Genomic DNA, 16,296 nt, shown 5'->3' with positions numbered 1-16,296 from the left:
CATTTAAATCTCCCATGTGAGACCTTGATCGCCCTAGAGAGGAACTGCAACACAACACATTAGTCCCTTCCAAAGATAAGGGCAGGCTTCCCCACACAAAGAAAACATCTCTGGACTGAGGGCTGGGATGCCATCCAGAGGGACCTGGACAATCTGGAGAAGTGGGCCCATGTGAACCTCATGAGGTTCAACAAGGCCAAGTGCAAGGTCCTGCACCTGGGTCAGGGCAACCCCCAGTATCAATACAGGCTGGGGGATGAAGGGATTGAGAGCAGCCCTGCGGAGACAGACCTGCGGATACTGGTGGATGAAAAGATGGACACAAGCCAGCAATGTGTGCTCAAAGCCCAGAAGGCCAATCGTATCCTGGGCTGCAGCAAAGAAGCATGGCCAGCAGGTCGAGGGAGGTGATTCTGCCCCTTTACTCTGCTCTGGTGAGACCCCACCTGGAGTACTGCGTCTAACTCTGGAGCCCTCAGCACAGGAAAGACATGGACCTGTTGGAGTGGGTCCAGAGGAGGGCCACAAAAATCATCAGAGGGATGGAACAAATCTCCTATGAAGAAAGGCAGAGATAGTTGGGGTTGTTCAGCCTGGAGAAGAGAAGGCTCTGGGGAGACCTTATTGCAGCCTTTCAATATTTAAAGGGGGCTTATAACAAAGGTGGGGACAAACTTTTTAGCAGGGCCTGTTGTGACAGGACAAGGGGTAATGGTTTTAAACTAAAAGAGGGTAGATTTAGACTGGATTTAAGACAGATTTTTTTTTTTTTTACAATGAGGGTGGTGAGGCACAGGAACAGGTTGCCCAGAAAGGCGGTAGATGCCCCATCCCTGGAAACATTCAAGGTCAGGCTGGACAGGGCTCTGAGCAACCCGCTCTAGGTAAAGATGTCCCTGCTCATTGCACGGGGGTTGGACTAGATGACCTGTAAAGGTCCCTTCCAACCCAAACTATTCTATGACTGAGAAATGAAACACTCAGCTCCAGCACCAAGGCCCCCATCACCACACAACAAATCAACTGACACAGCATGGTGGTATAACCTCATGTGTAACCTGGCTACCACCTAAATGGCTGCTTCAACTATAAAAAGCTGTCACTGAATAATAAATCTGATGGGACACAGTAGGCAATGAGCATGGAAGGCAAGGGAAAAGAGCGGAGTAAGTTTAAGGGAACAAAGACAGTGGTGAGTTAAGGTGTGAGTGGCAACTGACGAGAACAACTCAAGGCAGGAATCATGGAAACCAGAGGAAAGCAGCGAACAGGCAGATGGCAGGACAGGATATTTTCAACCATGTGGATGTTTGTTCACTCAACTCTAACAACATATGTGTAAAAATCCAAAGCTGACCTCAGGTCAAGCTGAACCCAGGCAACCTTCATCTTAAGCAAAAGAAAATACAGGTTTTCAGATTTTGTACAGTATCCAATGAAAACCATATATGATGTGAGAAACAATTACACAGCCTTTTAAAAAAAAAATTTCCTCACCTCCTATTAAAGGGCTTTACTCCTACATGCACTACAGCAATAACTTATTTTTCACCTCTATTAAACACAATACACAAAGCTACATACTTTCAACAGATTTTCAGATCACCTGCATTATACAAAAAGTACCATTCTGTACCAAATGTTGTTTAACAGTTTTCTCTTTCATTCATAGTCTGATCTCCACTTAATTTTCAGTCATCATGGAACTTCATCTCAATTCCATTATAAACTAAGCTTGGTTCCAGCCCATGTATTATCTCTGCATCATTCAAGTCGACAGCACCTCAGGAGTCAGCCATTGTGAACAGTTGTGGGATGTCACACTTTTTGCTCTTTTATTATCTTATACTTATCTAGCATAAATCTCAACTATACAGGTGAAGCAGATTTCATTTGGTGTGAGCGAGTGAGGATGTGAGCAATCTCCATCATGCTGTTTGTCCAGAGCTGTGAAAGTTTAGCAGCAAGTGCTGATCACACCCAGTTATGCTGGAGAGTGAGAAACCCTGCTGCTGTAAATACAGCTTTGACTGAAAAGCTGAAAACGAAAGAAATCACCCCAGGCCTTGCCTGCCAGTTAGGATCTGGCCACTGAAAGCACAAAAAAGACTCTAGACAAGTCCTTCACGAAGCAGCTGACTGCTCAGATACCTGCGAGAGCCTGGAGTTCAGCTCAGGTCATGGGATGCTCTGAAACTCATCCACTCAGGAAGCCATAGCACCCGTGAATATTTCCCTCTCTACATATTACAGGTGCTCAAATTCACACGTGTATTTATAACACTAAGTTAATACCAAATCTAATTTTACTTCCAACTAGTTTCCAAAGGCTTTTTTTTTTTCTCTTCTCCAAGCATATCCCTTACGGGATTCAGTATTATCCCTTATCAGTATTCCCTTACGGGAACTGCAAGGCATGGGGCATACACCAAGGGCACCAAGGCGGGCAACTCCTACCCCTTCGCCAAGTGCGGCGAGCCCCGCGGTCAGAGGCGGCCGTGCCTGCCGGGCCCCGGGCGCCCTCCCGTCACCCGCGCCGCCAGGTCGCCACCTGCTCGGGCGGCGGCGGGAGCCCAGCCCGGCCCGGCCCGCCCCGCGTCGCTCCACTCACCCAGAAGAGGAGGTTGAGGGCGTAGAGCAGGCAGCGCAGGCACTTCACCGAGTCCTCCCTGGCCATGGCGAGCCCCCGCGGGAGACAGCCCCATCCTCTCACCACATCCTCCCTCCCGAGGCCGGGCCACCAGCGCCCTGCAGGGGAAGAGGCGGAGAGGGGCCGGGCGAGTCCCCCTTGCCGAGGAACCAGCGCGCAGGTGGAGGCGGCAGAGCCGAGCCGCGGGGCGGCCCTGGACCGGCCGCGCACGGGCGGGAGCAGCCGAGCCCCGCTGGGACCCCCGCAGCGCCCACCGGTCGCCTACCCCCGGCAGCCTCCCTTCTCCTCCCGCCCTGCCCGCCGCTCCCGGAGATACTGATGGGCGGGTTTTTTTAATAAAAATAATAAAACCGTGGAAAGGGGAGAAGCCGCGGGCTGCCCCATGAGCAGAGCGGGGCTGAGGGCAGCGGAGGCACGACGGCCCGGGGGCGCCGGCTGCCTCCCCGCCCGAGAGGGACGCGCTGCCCCGGGGAGGGCGGTCGGGGGGACAGCGGCCACTTACCGCCCGGGCGCCCCCCTCACTCACTCACTTGCTCTGGCGAGGACTCATCGGGACGGGGCGAGGCAGCGCAGCGCGGCGCCCATGCCCGGCGGTGCGGGCGCTGCCTCCGGCGGGGCGCTGAGGAGAAGGTCCCGGCGCCTGCCCCTGCTCCCGCCCCGCCCGCAGCGCTCCGGCGAGCCCGGCGGCCAGCTGCACCGACACCGCCGCGCATGCGCCGCCGTCCGCGCTCGCCGTCCGCCGGGTCCTAGCGCCGCCGCCCCGCTTCCCGCCCCGTTAGGGCCCCTCGGGGTGAGGAAGGCCCTGCGGGGCCTGACCCACGGACGGAGGGGAGCAGGGAAGCGGTGGTGTTTCTAAAGCCTGCTGACTATGGACAGGTACCTGCGAGGCTGAGTGGAAATGACAACTCGGGGCATGCCCGAATTTGGGTGGGAAAGACGGCGGGTTTCCTTCAGGGGAGCTGCGCCCGCCTGGGTGGTTTTGGTTCTCGGCCTCTAGGGCAAAGCCCGGAGGGGGCAGCCCCACAAATGCATTCCCCGCTGACAGACATTCACGCTCAAAACCCCATTTATGGCGAGGTTTGGGGATTAGTTTGCTTTTTTCCTTCAGGGGAGACGTTAAGCAATGGGCTCAGACAACCAGAAATACACGAAACCCCCCGCTTGTGGCATGTTGGCCCAGAGTGGCAAATACCTCACAAAACATGAGGTTTTTTGCAAGATTTCACAGGCATTTCACAAGGTTTCAGCGCTGTTGCATCGGAAATTAAACCCTGCTGACATCGAACCCCAATTTTGTCATTAACAGCCTGGCACCCGTTCCCTACTGCTAAGCAGCAAATTTCGAAGTGCAGCCATATTGGAGATAAATTATTCCAGGAACACGTGAAATCTGCAGTTATTATTTAGGCAAAACGGCCATTTATTTGCCTCATACTGTGCATAGTACTTACAGATGCCACAACTAAGCTGAAAAAGTCATCCTGCCTCTGAAATCTGTTCAAGTGTGTGTGCATCTGGTGATGAGGGTGGTAAATTCCTACTGACGTTTGTAGTGCTTCAATGTATATATCTCTCCATATTTTAATAGGAAAATGTATAGTTTAAAATGTAGGGTTATATGCAGATTAGCAAAGAATTTTCCATGACTACATTTAAAGGTGTTGCAGTGCCACCATCACAAAAATTAGAAGAAAATGCACTGAAAAATGTTTCTTAACTAGAAGAGGAAAATGGTCTTCAGTATGTGTTATATAAAGACTGTTTTAACAACTGCTAGTGAAAGCTGAGAAAGAGGAAAAAGGATGTAATGGATGAAATCTAGCTCTTGTGAGGCCAAAGAAAAATCTGTTTCTTGAAGCACTAGAAACAATGACTTGAAAAAACACACAAACTCCAGATATTCAAATGCTTATTACTGAGGCTGTTGGTGGGATCTCACTTCAGCTTTAATTTCCACAATTTCATGCCATTAGTAATGAATCAGGGCAGACCAACTCTTCAGGTGTACTTATTCCTCCTTAAGAAGAAAGTAAAATGGACATGGATGGACATATAATCCCATGCAACAAGGATTTTACGCCAAATTTATAGAAGTGAAAATGGTAGTAAAGTTGAAAGTACTCAAGAATGTTGCAGAAATGTGGTGTGTGAAGATTTTTCTTCACTGAAATTTGCTAAGCTTTAACTGCTATTTTGATCCCCTTTTCTGGAATCAAGACCCCCTCCGGGAAGTGTAGTATGCCACATTTCTAATCTTCAGTGAATATTGCTGATTCCATACCTAAATAAGGCAAACTGAGCTAAGACAGATACTGTTAAAAGGTGACATTGTACATTCATTGTGCTGTTTACATACCATTCATTCCTCGTTACTGAAGACTTCACATGAACACAGTCAGCGAGACAGATCTTGGACAGGTACAGTATTTTCAGTGAACCCATGCCAGTTTACAAAAATAGTGTCAGTTTACAACTGAGCTCCAGCCTTGGCTGAGGACAATACAGTCTGTTATAAACCAAATTAAAAATAATTGAGGTTGTGTTTGTGTTCTTGATTGTTCCTTGGGAGAGAAAGAATTACCTGAGCAAGGTTTTATAAAAAATGCACTACAAAAATATTCAATTATCTTACACCCAGTGATTTTTCTTTAAACATACCTAAATTAGCAAATGAGAAGTTCTCTTTCTTGTTTCAGATATTTTTTGGCTTAGAGCTGAACTATTCCTAGTGCATAAGGAATTTGAGGAAAGGAAAAAGAAAACCAGTCTCTTAAACCTCTTACTTGTTTAAAAATCCTGCTAAAAATGAACACTTCAAGATTTTATGTCTCTTGAGTTTCCATTCTTTGAGGTCTCTGGTCATAAGATGCTCTCAGACTAATTTTTTTAAATTCTGTTACAACAACTCCATCACAAACATAAACAGGATCCCCTGGTTGGTCAAAGAATTTTTCTGTCCTTTTGCTGTTAGCTAAATCATTATTTGTCCAGAAGAGATTTTGCTCAAAACCTAAAGAAAACAGGTCCTATTTATGAATGTCTGCCAAACACTATAGGGTCCAGAGGAAGGTCCCTTTGGAATACTGCTTTCTACCAGGCTGTCAAACTTTGTGAAATTTCCATGATGTCAACACTGGGAAAGAGATACACAGAAAGTTCCCATGCATTCAAAACAGTAACTAAACTGGAAGTATTAGCTGATCACCCAAAAAAAATCAGGGAAGCTACTATGCTGCTTCAGTACATGCTTTTTTGTTTTCCTTTAAATACTTCAGATTTATTTAGGGCAAGACAAGAGGATATTTTTTACAAACAGAAGTCTAATGGCGAAGTTCTTCATATTTATATTTTTTTAAAATAAGAGTTTGCTGTTAGCAAGTAATGCTTCTTTCATGTGCAACATGAAGACTTATGAGCATGGAAACTATTGAAGCCTTCTGGATTGGTATTGTTCGCTTGGATTCTCCAGTGTCTAATAAACCACAAATTGTGAAGCTTTTTTCTGTGACAGGACATTCACAATAGCTTTCTAATATGAATTCTGTAGACTTACATAAAGTGTTCATGATACAGCCTTTCCATCAATGGCAGAGGAGAGGGATGGAAATAGCAATAACTCCAATAATCTCTCTTTCCTCTGCTTAACTGCCTATTTTAATTTGATGTACATAAACTTAATATCTGTAAGATAGCTCCTCTTTGTCAAATATGCTTGAAATTGGCCAACAGGTTCAAAAGCTATTAGAATAGTGTGGATTGATAGACATATGTCTGTGTGAATACTACAGTATGATCTCATAAGCCCTTCTTCATCAGGAAACCCAACTAAAAGAGGAGTAGATATTAAAGAAACCCATCCAGCACATAGCTGCAAGTGTCTTTAATTTAAACTACATGAGTAGCCTGGTCAAGTGGAATAGCATTAGGCATGCATGTAAATTTATAGGTGATAATTGCCTGATACTAGATGGCAGGAAGCTTTATCACTGAAAAAGCAATGAGTTAAAGTAATGTCTTTTTATATGCTGCCATAACATTTAAAATTACTCAGATGAGTACTGAACAGAGGAACATACATGTGGATGTGCATTGGCACATACTCGTTTAATTCTGTGTGGTATCATTCAACTCGGGCTACTCCAATGAGCAAATTATTCTGCACAAAGTTATTTACAAGATAGTAAATACATAAATAGCTGACGCTGACCTCTGAGGATGGATTTCTGAAGCTAGCTGGTGGCTTGTCAGTGTCTCAGGTAGGCATCTCACCACTTGGTCTTGCTTTCTCAGTGTGTTACTTGATTGTAATGATATTCTGCACTTTGGTCCTGTCTGCTTATCTTAGCTCTTTCTCAGCTTTGCTCCAGGTCTGTCTGCTCCTTAGCCTAGACTCAGACTTCCTTGGTTTCTTTCCCTTAGCTCCTTGCGCCATTTACTCTAGAGCCCTTCTGTCCGTGCTTCCCTTTTTCCACTCTTTGCTTGGTACACTGCTTGACTTCTCTGGGGTCTGGTGTGCCTTGGTTTTAAGCCTAGTTCTTGCCTGGTCCTCAGCACCAGTTATGACTGTCTGCCCAATCAATATCCCTCCCTAATGACAGCATTAATGTCAAGGGCAGGAGGGAGGTTTGTTTCAGAACAAAATTCTCAGGTACACAAATATCCATCTATAAAACTGAAGGTGTACTAGTTGGCTCAGGAATAACCCGTCTGGTAAATGCATGTTTGTAACAGGACTCAGCATTGCTCAAGACCATGAGGTAAAAGTGCCCTTCTTTCTTTTGAAATAAAGACATCAAAAGACACCAACTTCTTCCAGTTTCTAAAGCTTGGTTTTACTTGAACATGAAAACAACTGTTTGGAATAAGGTAGCACTTGAAATAAATAAAATACAGAAGATTAAGAGATTAAAATCATAGTCTTGAAAACAGTCTGGCTTAATGGGCTTTTGCAAATGGGCTTCCCTGCTTCCTAGTTCAGCAACTTTCCCTGGCTCCCTGAATTGAAATAACACCTCAGCAGATTTTTTTTTTCTGGGACTCTATAACAATTTTCCTTTTCTCCATCATTTCAGAGGCTTTGCTGCAGATCTGCTCTCCTCTCCCCTCAACAATCTCTTAATTTGAGCCCAAGATGGATAAATCCCTGAGCAATGTGGTCTGACCTCACAGCTGGTCCCTTCCAACCTGAGTTGCCCTCTAAGCCTGTGTTTCTACCTCTTTCCTCTCTGTCTCCTGCCCTGGCCATCGGTGTGCCTCTAGAAGCTCCTCTGGGTCACCCTTTGGCTGGGGAGCAATCTCCTCCTTCTTCCTCAAATAGAGGACAGCAGCAGCAGCAGCAGCAGCAAGGCAAACAGCCTTCCTCTTCCCAGCCAGCAAAACTCTTCTTAACAAAACACACAATATAATTCGTACACAGTACATTTGGAGCAAGCAACCAAAGAGTTCTAACATCCATCACAATGTGTTTCAGTGTTTCTCTGTGAAGATGAATATGGATATAAGTACGGACGAGCATGGATTCTTCAAAGTCAGGGCATCTGGAACAAGAAAAAGAATGGAGCAAAACAATAATACACATTAAAAATATGAGAATAATATACCATATAGCAGCTGGAAAAATGAAAAATGAGAAGATTCAAATTTGCTTTTAATACTAAATGAAAAAGACCAGTTCACATTTTTCAGTCTTTATTTATTTTTTTTAAAAGAGCATAAAAATGCATAATAATCTGCATGTCAAACAAATGATGTGAGAACAAAATTCAGCTGGAAAAATACATCCTCGATATAAAAATTAATATGTTAGGAATAACAAAAACGATGCGTCCGATAATCAGAAACAGATGAATCTGGCTCTGTGATTTCTAGGTCAACAGTCTTGAGATCTGCTCCACAAGCCAGGAGATGAGACTCCTTAGTAGGGGTACACATCAACTCATTAGGAGTTAACTCCCTGTTAGGACAGTCTGGAAATCCCATCCATTCCAGAAAATATGCACAGCCAGTGAGAGATGGAAAGTTGCTACCAGAGCTAATCGTGAAAAGTATTTAAGCAGACAGTATAACTGTGAATTTCTTAGAAGCAAGCAAGAAAACGTCATGTAGTCACTCAGCCATGTGTCACAAAGCTCAGGAAAAAGAATACTTTATGGATTTAAAAGAGCAGTGCTCTTTAAAGTGACTCCCAAGGTGAGTCCAGCTAGAGGACCTGAAAAATACGGAGTTGGATTGTTTTATTCCTGACATAGAATGAATTTATTTGCTGTTTATCCTAGGGCACTTCCCAGTGCCTGTTCTTCCTTGTATTCTTCCCCTCTCCATAAACATGGATTTCAGTTCAACAGAAGGATCGTGCCTGCACTAAAGGACACAGTTTGAAAAATCTGCTCTGTTGTTTTCTGGTGGCTTTTCTTCAATATATGGTGCCTGATGTTATAATGGGAGTCACAGAATTTTTGCTAGACATTCTCTTCTAGTTAAATCCCATAAGGAGGCATTCAGCATTTGTAACTGCTCCAGAAACAAGGAAAGGCACAGTGATCTTCAGAGTCCTGTTTATTACAGTCCGCACTTCCTTTTCAGGCACAACAGGGGATTTTACACAAGCAAAGAGCACATTTTAGTATCTGTGATGTGCCAGTAGCACTGCTAGTTACCAAGGTTGCATGACACTTCTTATCATAAAGCCCTGGGGCCGTAGGGAAATACAAGGGAGATCTCATCACTAGACAGTAGCTGCTTTTGAGAACTGGAGTCAGTCTCCACTGCAGAGTTCCTGTGTGGCAAGTTCCTTTAATCACATTTTTCCCAGATGGTTGTTTTGTTCTCTGTTGTCGTCCAGCTTGAGATCTCACAGGCTGATTTGCAGAAATGTTTAAACATTCACAACTGTATCTGAAGCTACGGGGAACTGCCCTTTGAAAATATGACATGTTACCCATTGTGAACTACTCAGATGGATCAGCCTGAATTCTCAGATACTCGTATCATGCAGCCTGAGTTTCCCAGCCGTAGGGTGGAGATGGTGAAACTCCTTTCTTTCAAGGCAAGTGTTGTGGAGAGGAATGTTTATGAAACATATATGTGCTATGAGAGCCACAGAACAGGCGAGCAGGAAATGTATGGCCATCCTCACAGCTGACACTCAAGAGTGGAAAATAAATAGACCACATGCTGAATGAAGCTAAAAGAATATATTAAAAAGCTCATTCTTTGCACATAATGAAGCAAGGGTCAAGGGGAAAAATGTGTATGATTGTATAACTAAAGCTGGCATGATAATTTAATAAGGGATTAAAGATTCACAGACATCTTTAACTCTGACACTTCCTTATTTTTCAGTGTTTGATAAATTATCTCTTAGGGCAGTTTTTCTTTGGGGAGGTCAGGGTGAATATGAAATAGGTTTTCAGAAGACTCCCTTGCTAGCTAAGGTGAATGTGCTGCTCTGCACATAGTTGCTCTGCAGTACAGAGTTGCTGTCACACCCTGTTGTTCCATCTAATTACACATACCCTTACGGGATTATCTTCTGTAATAGAGGTCCCAGGTCTGAAACATGTGACAATCAGAGCTCAACTCTGATTAAGAATTAGCAGAGAACTTACTAGAGGAGATGAAGCAAAATCTGGTGTTGCAAAACACTAGAAGAGCACTTAAGTAATCATCAATTTCTTTGTGGCCTTAATGGGAGGGGAGAAGTATTCTCCTTCCCATTTGTTTCACTTTCTTCCTTGTTTTCCTTATCCTTTTTATCTCGACTTTTTTCTTTCTCCTCTTCTAAATATCCTCTGTGGCTAACCTGTTTTTCCTCTTAAGTTTCTGTCCCTTGTCCAGATTCTTCTCTGCGTTGAGATTGTCATCCAGGAGCCATATGAAGAAGCGTCTGAGGTGACAGCTGTGTCTGGATCACTTACACCATAGTCTTCTGATGACAAAGCCTGGAGCTACGATGCGTGAGGTGCCTTAATACAAATGGTGTTCCCTTCTCCTTGGATCTGAAAGCCCAGCTGGCTGGCTCACAGGTTCCATGAAAATTGCTGCTGAAACTGTCATTGGAGGCTTGAGTGAGATGCAGGAGAAAGCAGGACACAGAAATGACAGAGATGAGTGGAAATTCAAAGACATTAAGAACAGGTAAGATAAAAGAGCATGTAAAAATCTGGAGAATGATGGAGGGATGCTGAGGCTTGAAAAAGAAAACAAGGGATATGAAGACATCTGAACTATATATTACTTTGCTATTATTATAAAGCCTGGCAGGAAGAGTGGAGTGAAGATGCTTTAGACTCTGCTTCAGAGAAGGAGGGAAAAGTAAGTTGTCTGGATGCAATTTTCATCATTCTGATAAAGTTCTTTTTCCATGTTAGAAGACACAGATTTTTACCGTGACTTTTTAACTCTGACATGTCATAATTAGAGCTGTATTGGACAAAGGTACATGCCCACCAAGATACTTATCTAAGCAGAAAAAACATAAAAGGCAGGGAAAGTCTTTATGAGAAGGATGCCTCTCAAAGCATCATTTATTTTACTGAATATCTGTAATTGTCAAGTGGCAGGTTTTAATTGCTTCGAACTTATGTGCGGAAGAAGTGAACATATTTAGGTATCTAAGCCAAAACTCTTTTTCTCCCCAGAATGATGAGTGAGACCAGGGTTACTACCATATTTTTCCTTCACATTGTAATCAGTCTCACATTTCTGCAATATGAAGGATTCTTCATGTGAGAAAACAGGCTAATATAATGAGTCAGCAAGTAACTAGCTTTCATTAAAGTCGGAATCAGAAATGATCTTTCATGGGACAGAGGATGACTGTGACTTCCTCACCAATTTTTTTCTACTTCCTGTATATTATCTGAAGTAGGTGGCTCGTGCCCTAAATCTGAGCCATCTGCGTGCTACTTTTTTGTCGGTACTACTCAGCATAGGCTCTGATTTTTCCTTGGAGCCTCTATACACTTGCTGCAAGACAAACAGCAATACTTCATAAATATACACAACAGAATCATTGTACAGCTTCCTCCAAAGACAAAACCTCATTATTTTCACAAGTACTTGTAATTTTCAAGTATTTCAAATTTTAAGTTGGCAGATGAGAATGTATGGCATTTATTTGTTAAAATTCCACCATAAAGAGTCTCTTTATAATACCTTTCATGAATGTAACCCATTTTTCAAGTGAGTGAATTGGCTGCTCATCATGTAAACAATGTGTTACTGAAATGTTGATGCATTACTCCCATGGACCAAACACCCTGGGGAGGGAGGGTGCTGGATTTGCAATGCAGACATAAGGACGCAGAACTGGACTGCCACTCAGTGGTGCTGGAGATCATCAATTCTTGTGCCACTACCTGTTGACACTGACATGGCTGAACACAGCTACATAATCAACCAGATAAGATAAACTGGTCACAAACAGGGGTGCAGAAATGCTATACAACTTTAGTATAACATCCTAGCAATGCCAGAGTGATTAGAAATAGGCTTTGGAAGTGATTCTGAGAAACACAGTAGGAACCCAAATGCCATAAAGCTCAATTTTGTCCAACACTAAAACACCATTATTAAAAGAGAATTTTCTGCTCTGATCTATCACATCAGTGACTTGGACACTTACCTACTGTCATTTATCCATGATTTTCCATGGAAGGTGTTAAAATTACATTGCAGTCCTGGTGGATTGTTTATCAAAGAGCTCTTGCTTTGGTACTACAGTACTGGGATGCTTTTGATAGCTATGACATGCCTTAGTTTGAATAGTCTTCTCTGTTTGCATCACACTAGTATGTATCAACTCTTCTTTTTCAGGATCAAAGGATATCTTACTGCACATCAGAAACTCATTAAATCTATATTTGTAAATAAAGCATTTGTTCCACAGCACCAGGTGTCCTTGAACCACTACAATGAACAGTCCTAAATGTACTCAAGGCTCCACTGCATGATGAAAATGGGACTTGTCTGTTACGTGTCCTGGGAGCAACTTGCTATGGCCTAAAAGCAGTATAAAAAGTGCACACAATGGTATTTCCAGAACTGAAACACAAATCTAATTAGAATCCCATCAAATGGCTTATTTGAGACTGAAAAATTGCTTGTTTTCAATTAAAAATTGTTTAATAGCCACAGTTCTCACTGTGTATGAACTACTGCTTTATGCACTTTGTTGTATAGATATTAATTACTTTGGCTTTTATGTAATATATGTCTATATTGCTGCTAGTTTTGCAAATGAGACCTGCCTCAGGTAACCTTTTTAGCCTGTGATTTCCTTTTTTTTTTTTAACGAGTGAAAAAGAAGTCAATCTGGTTTCCAAGTTAGAATTGATTTTCAGGTTTATCAGCAGCTAAATACCCAGACTGGTATTCATGCTTCATAATTATTGAAAAACATTTAATTCAATCCAGTAAGACCTTAAAAATGGAAGCAGAACAAATTATACACACAGCAGTATTTTATACACAAAACTGATTAAAATACTAATAAACCTTCTTCTGGGGACACTTCTGGGGACATCTTACATTTGTAAGGAGCTACTGGATCTGGGAGACGAGCAAAAAGAACTTTTGTCTGTGTCACATCATGACAACAACTTCTTGGTATTGATGCTAAAATGATTAGGGCTAGCCACAGCCTCGCACTGCATACAGCTACTGGGCAGCAAGGGAATGCTTTCCTCCTTCACCAGTTTCTGGTACTTGGGATGGCAGTTTTCATTGCAGAAGGTTCGACTGTGATTTCATAAAAAATTCTCTATAGCCTATAAAATCCCTGACCTAACTAATAACTAACTACAATGACAATGAAATTTTCGTGCATTTCATCCTTTTTATTTATACAGCCATATCAACTAACAAGTCCACACCCCTGTCAAAATCTAATGCCAGATGTTATGTTTGACTTTTAAAGAAGCCAAGAGAAGGACAGAACATTTTCTTGAGCGGGGAAAGCTGCACTGCAACAAATTTTGAGAAGACCAGAAGTAAAGGGAAGTGACTGGGTGGTAGTACAATTTCAAGACTAGAATAAGACATTTTATTTTCTTAAGTATGAGGGAAACTGCATTTCTGATTTTGACTACTCATTTGACCTCCTTCTAGCTTTGACAAATTTTTCTTGATTTTCTTTTCTGAAGTGATTGCTCTTCTTACCAAAATGTCCATTTAGTTTAGCTTTCTCTTCATTAAATACTGATCTGGCTAGGAGATCACCACCCAAACTATTTTTGACCAGCCGCCATTGTTTCCTACACGCTTACTGACTGTATGTTGGCCTTTCATGAGTGACCACAACTTTGCAGTCTTCTCTCCTTCACAGTCTTCTCTCATTTCAACTTCTTGCATTACTCATCTGCCCTATCCCCTCTTCTCTTTCTTACCCTTAAATCTTTCTCTTTCTTCCCCCCTTCTTCCAGACATAGATCATTTTGGACAGCAATTCCCTTTAATTTTGTGTAGCCTGAATTCTGCTAGACAAATCTTACGGCTACTTGGAGGTCCTCACTGTAAGCTTTTCCATTCTTCTTTTATTTCTCATACTGACATTTCTCATGTGCTCTGTCTTTAGTTTTCAGCAGGTCATCTAATTCTTTCATTTTATTATAAGCATTCCTCAGTAAAACTTTGCTTCTACCACTTACTGATGTAAATGAACTCTGTCTCTTGGAAATTCCTCCCTTTCTGTATCTGCCCATTCGCACTCCACACCGGTTCCCTCCTTCTCTGAAATCATGAGATGATTCATTTGCAGCTGGGACTGAGCAGGATTCTTCATATCATCACATATGATGTGTTAAGAATGTACTTAGCTACGCAGGGAAAAGGAACCTCTCCCTCTGCCCAAATAAGAAAACAAAAGTTCAGGTGGCTGAACGACAAAGATGGAGTTATGTGTGACATGATCATAGTTTACATAATGTATCTGTATACTTACAGTTGTGTTGGTGTTTTTTCATGCTGTTGTCAGTCTTAAATATAACATACATACTTAGCAACTCTATGTTGTACTCTTAAACATTGACATATTTTTTCACCATTGTTTGTTATTCTTTCCTAAATCTGAGAGCATAAAGGTTTAAGAATGTTTTATTAGTTCTATTAGATAGTCAGTAAGCTTGAATGATACAATAAAAAAGTATTGATCTGAATTATGTTATATAAGTACATTTGACACATTTGCCTAGTCATCACTATTGTTAGAAAAGAGCTCTTCTTCATGTACAGCATTATGTCATGTACATTTTCTGTTTCCTTCAAGAACATCTTATAATACAAAGAATCAAATAAAAGCTCTTTCATATGATGAAATTTATATTCAAAGAAGGTAGCATTGTTTGATAGAGGTCTTAATGTGATAGAATAGTGGTTGTGCTCAGTTGACGAGTAACCACAGGTTTTGTGGTATCTTGGGTCCCCTCTCAAACTAACAATTCTCCTTTATTCCATGAAACACAGTGTGGCACCAGTGATGGACCTTTTATGGGGTGACCATTACTTATGGAGTGCTTAAAGTATTAAAGTCTCCATTGGGAGATGTCTGCCTTACAATATCTTCTGAAGATACGTAGATAAAGTACATATATGGTTTGTCCATTACTTGTCTTTCTTATACAATAATAGGAACAAAAGGAATTTATTACTAAAACAGGACAGCAATGCCTGAAAAGTTGTGAAAGTGAAGCATATCATCCTTCAGCCCACAGATTTGTTATGTTTCATGTTCACTCCATGTTGAACAGAGAAGAATACTTGGAACATATGGAAAAATTGAAGGTTAGTAAGATAAAGCTATTCTGAAGCCTGATTTTGCCATTCAATAGTGGTGTTTCCATGGTAACTCCTGCATCACATGGCACCTGTGTACATGATGCAAAGACATTTCTTAAAGTTACACAAATACTAACAGGAAGGGCAAACTTCTGTGATTCTTTTATCAGTGTGAAGCAAGTATTTTATTTCAATTACAAACACAGAATTTTCCATAATTCACTGGGTACTTAAGATGTGACATTGTAAACAAAGTATTATTCATAAGTGAAAAACATGTAATATTTAAAGATGGAAAAAAAAAGGGTTTATGAGGAAGGAGGAGAGCAGTGGGTTAAAGGGACAGCTGGTGCATGTCTGTTACCCGATATGGGAGTTCTGCTCTCTGTTACTATTTTGTTACTGCTGTGGCAAGGCAGCAAATGATAGCTACTAGTAATTCACTGAATAACGCACGTGTCTTGTCCAGCTGTATCCATGCCTTCAGCCTTCCTGTGAACAGACTGAAGAATGGAGTCTCTACAGAAAATCCTTTAGAACTCACCATGGGCAAGGAGGCTGGCAGGATTCTACAGAAATTACTTTAAGACTTACAGAATTTATCTAAGTATGTGTCCTTTTTATTTTTGACATTATCTTGCAAGATTCTATAATGAGGCTATTGGTTCCTAATGAAATCTGTAGGATAAATAAAAAATATAAAAAAGCTATAACATTCCATTAAATTCTATAGGTTTACTTTTATGATGTTCTCTTTGCCTTTTTTCAATTTGGTCTTATAAAAATCTTACATAAAACCATACAGATGCCTTCACTGAAAATATTCATTCTTTTCTTTTCCTATCCCTTTCAAATTCTGAATCTGTAAGTAT

At 41.9% G+C, this 16,296-nt stretch overlaps 1 protein-coding gene across 4 annotated transcripts in view; it reads right to left on the bottom strand.

Annotated features, from left to right (window-relative positions):
* Nucleotides 1-3,324, bottom strand: part of TSPAN12 (tetraspanin 12) — a 47,044-nt gene extending 43,720 nt beyond the window's left edge. For 2 of the 4 annotated variants that reach the window (XM_075493306.1, XM_075493324.1), the window contains exons 1-2: nucleotides 3,153-3,303; nucleotides 2,612-2,748 (exon numbers count right to left, since the gene is read on the bottom strand). In XM_075493306.1, coding sequence (XP_075349421.1) covers nucleotides 2,612-2,677 — 66 coding nt within the window. In that variant the 5' untranslated portion in view covers nucleotides 2,678-2,748; nucleotides 3,153-3,303. Of the gene's footprint in view, nucleotides 1-2,611; nucleotides 2,749-3,152 lie in introns of all 4 variants that reach the window. The other 2 variants (XM_075493316.1, XM_075493332.1) reach the window with 2 other exon arrangements.
* Between the last annotated feature and the right edge of the window lie 12,972 nt (nucleotides 3,325-16,296).

The sequence above is a fragment of the Mycteria americana genome, chromosome 1, assembly GCF_035582795.1.
Source record: "Mycteria americana isolate JAX WOST 10 ecotype Jacksonville Zoo and Gardens chromosome 1, USCA_MyAme_1.0, whole genome shotgun sequence".
Taxonomy (NCBI): domain Eukaryota; kingdom Metazoa; phylum Chordata; class Aves; order Ciconiiformes; family Ciconiidae; genus Mycteria; species Mycteria americana.
Note: the sequence above shows the minus strand (reverse complement) of the source record. Positions and strands in the feature narration are given on the sequence as shown.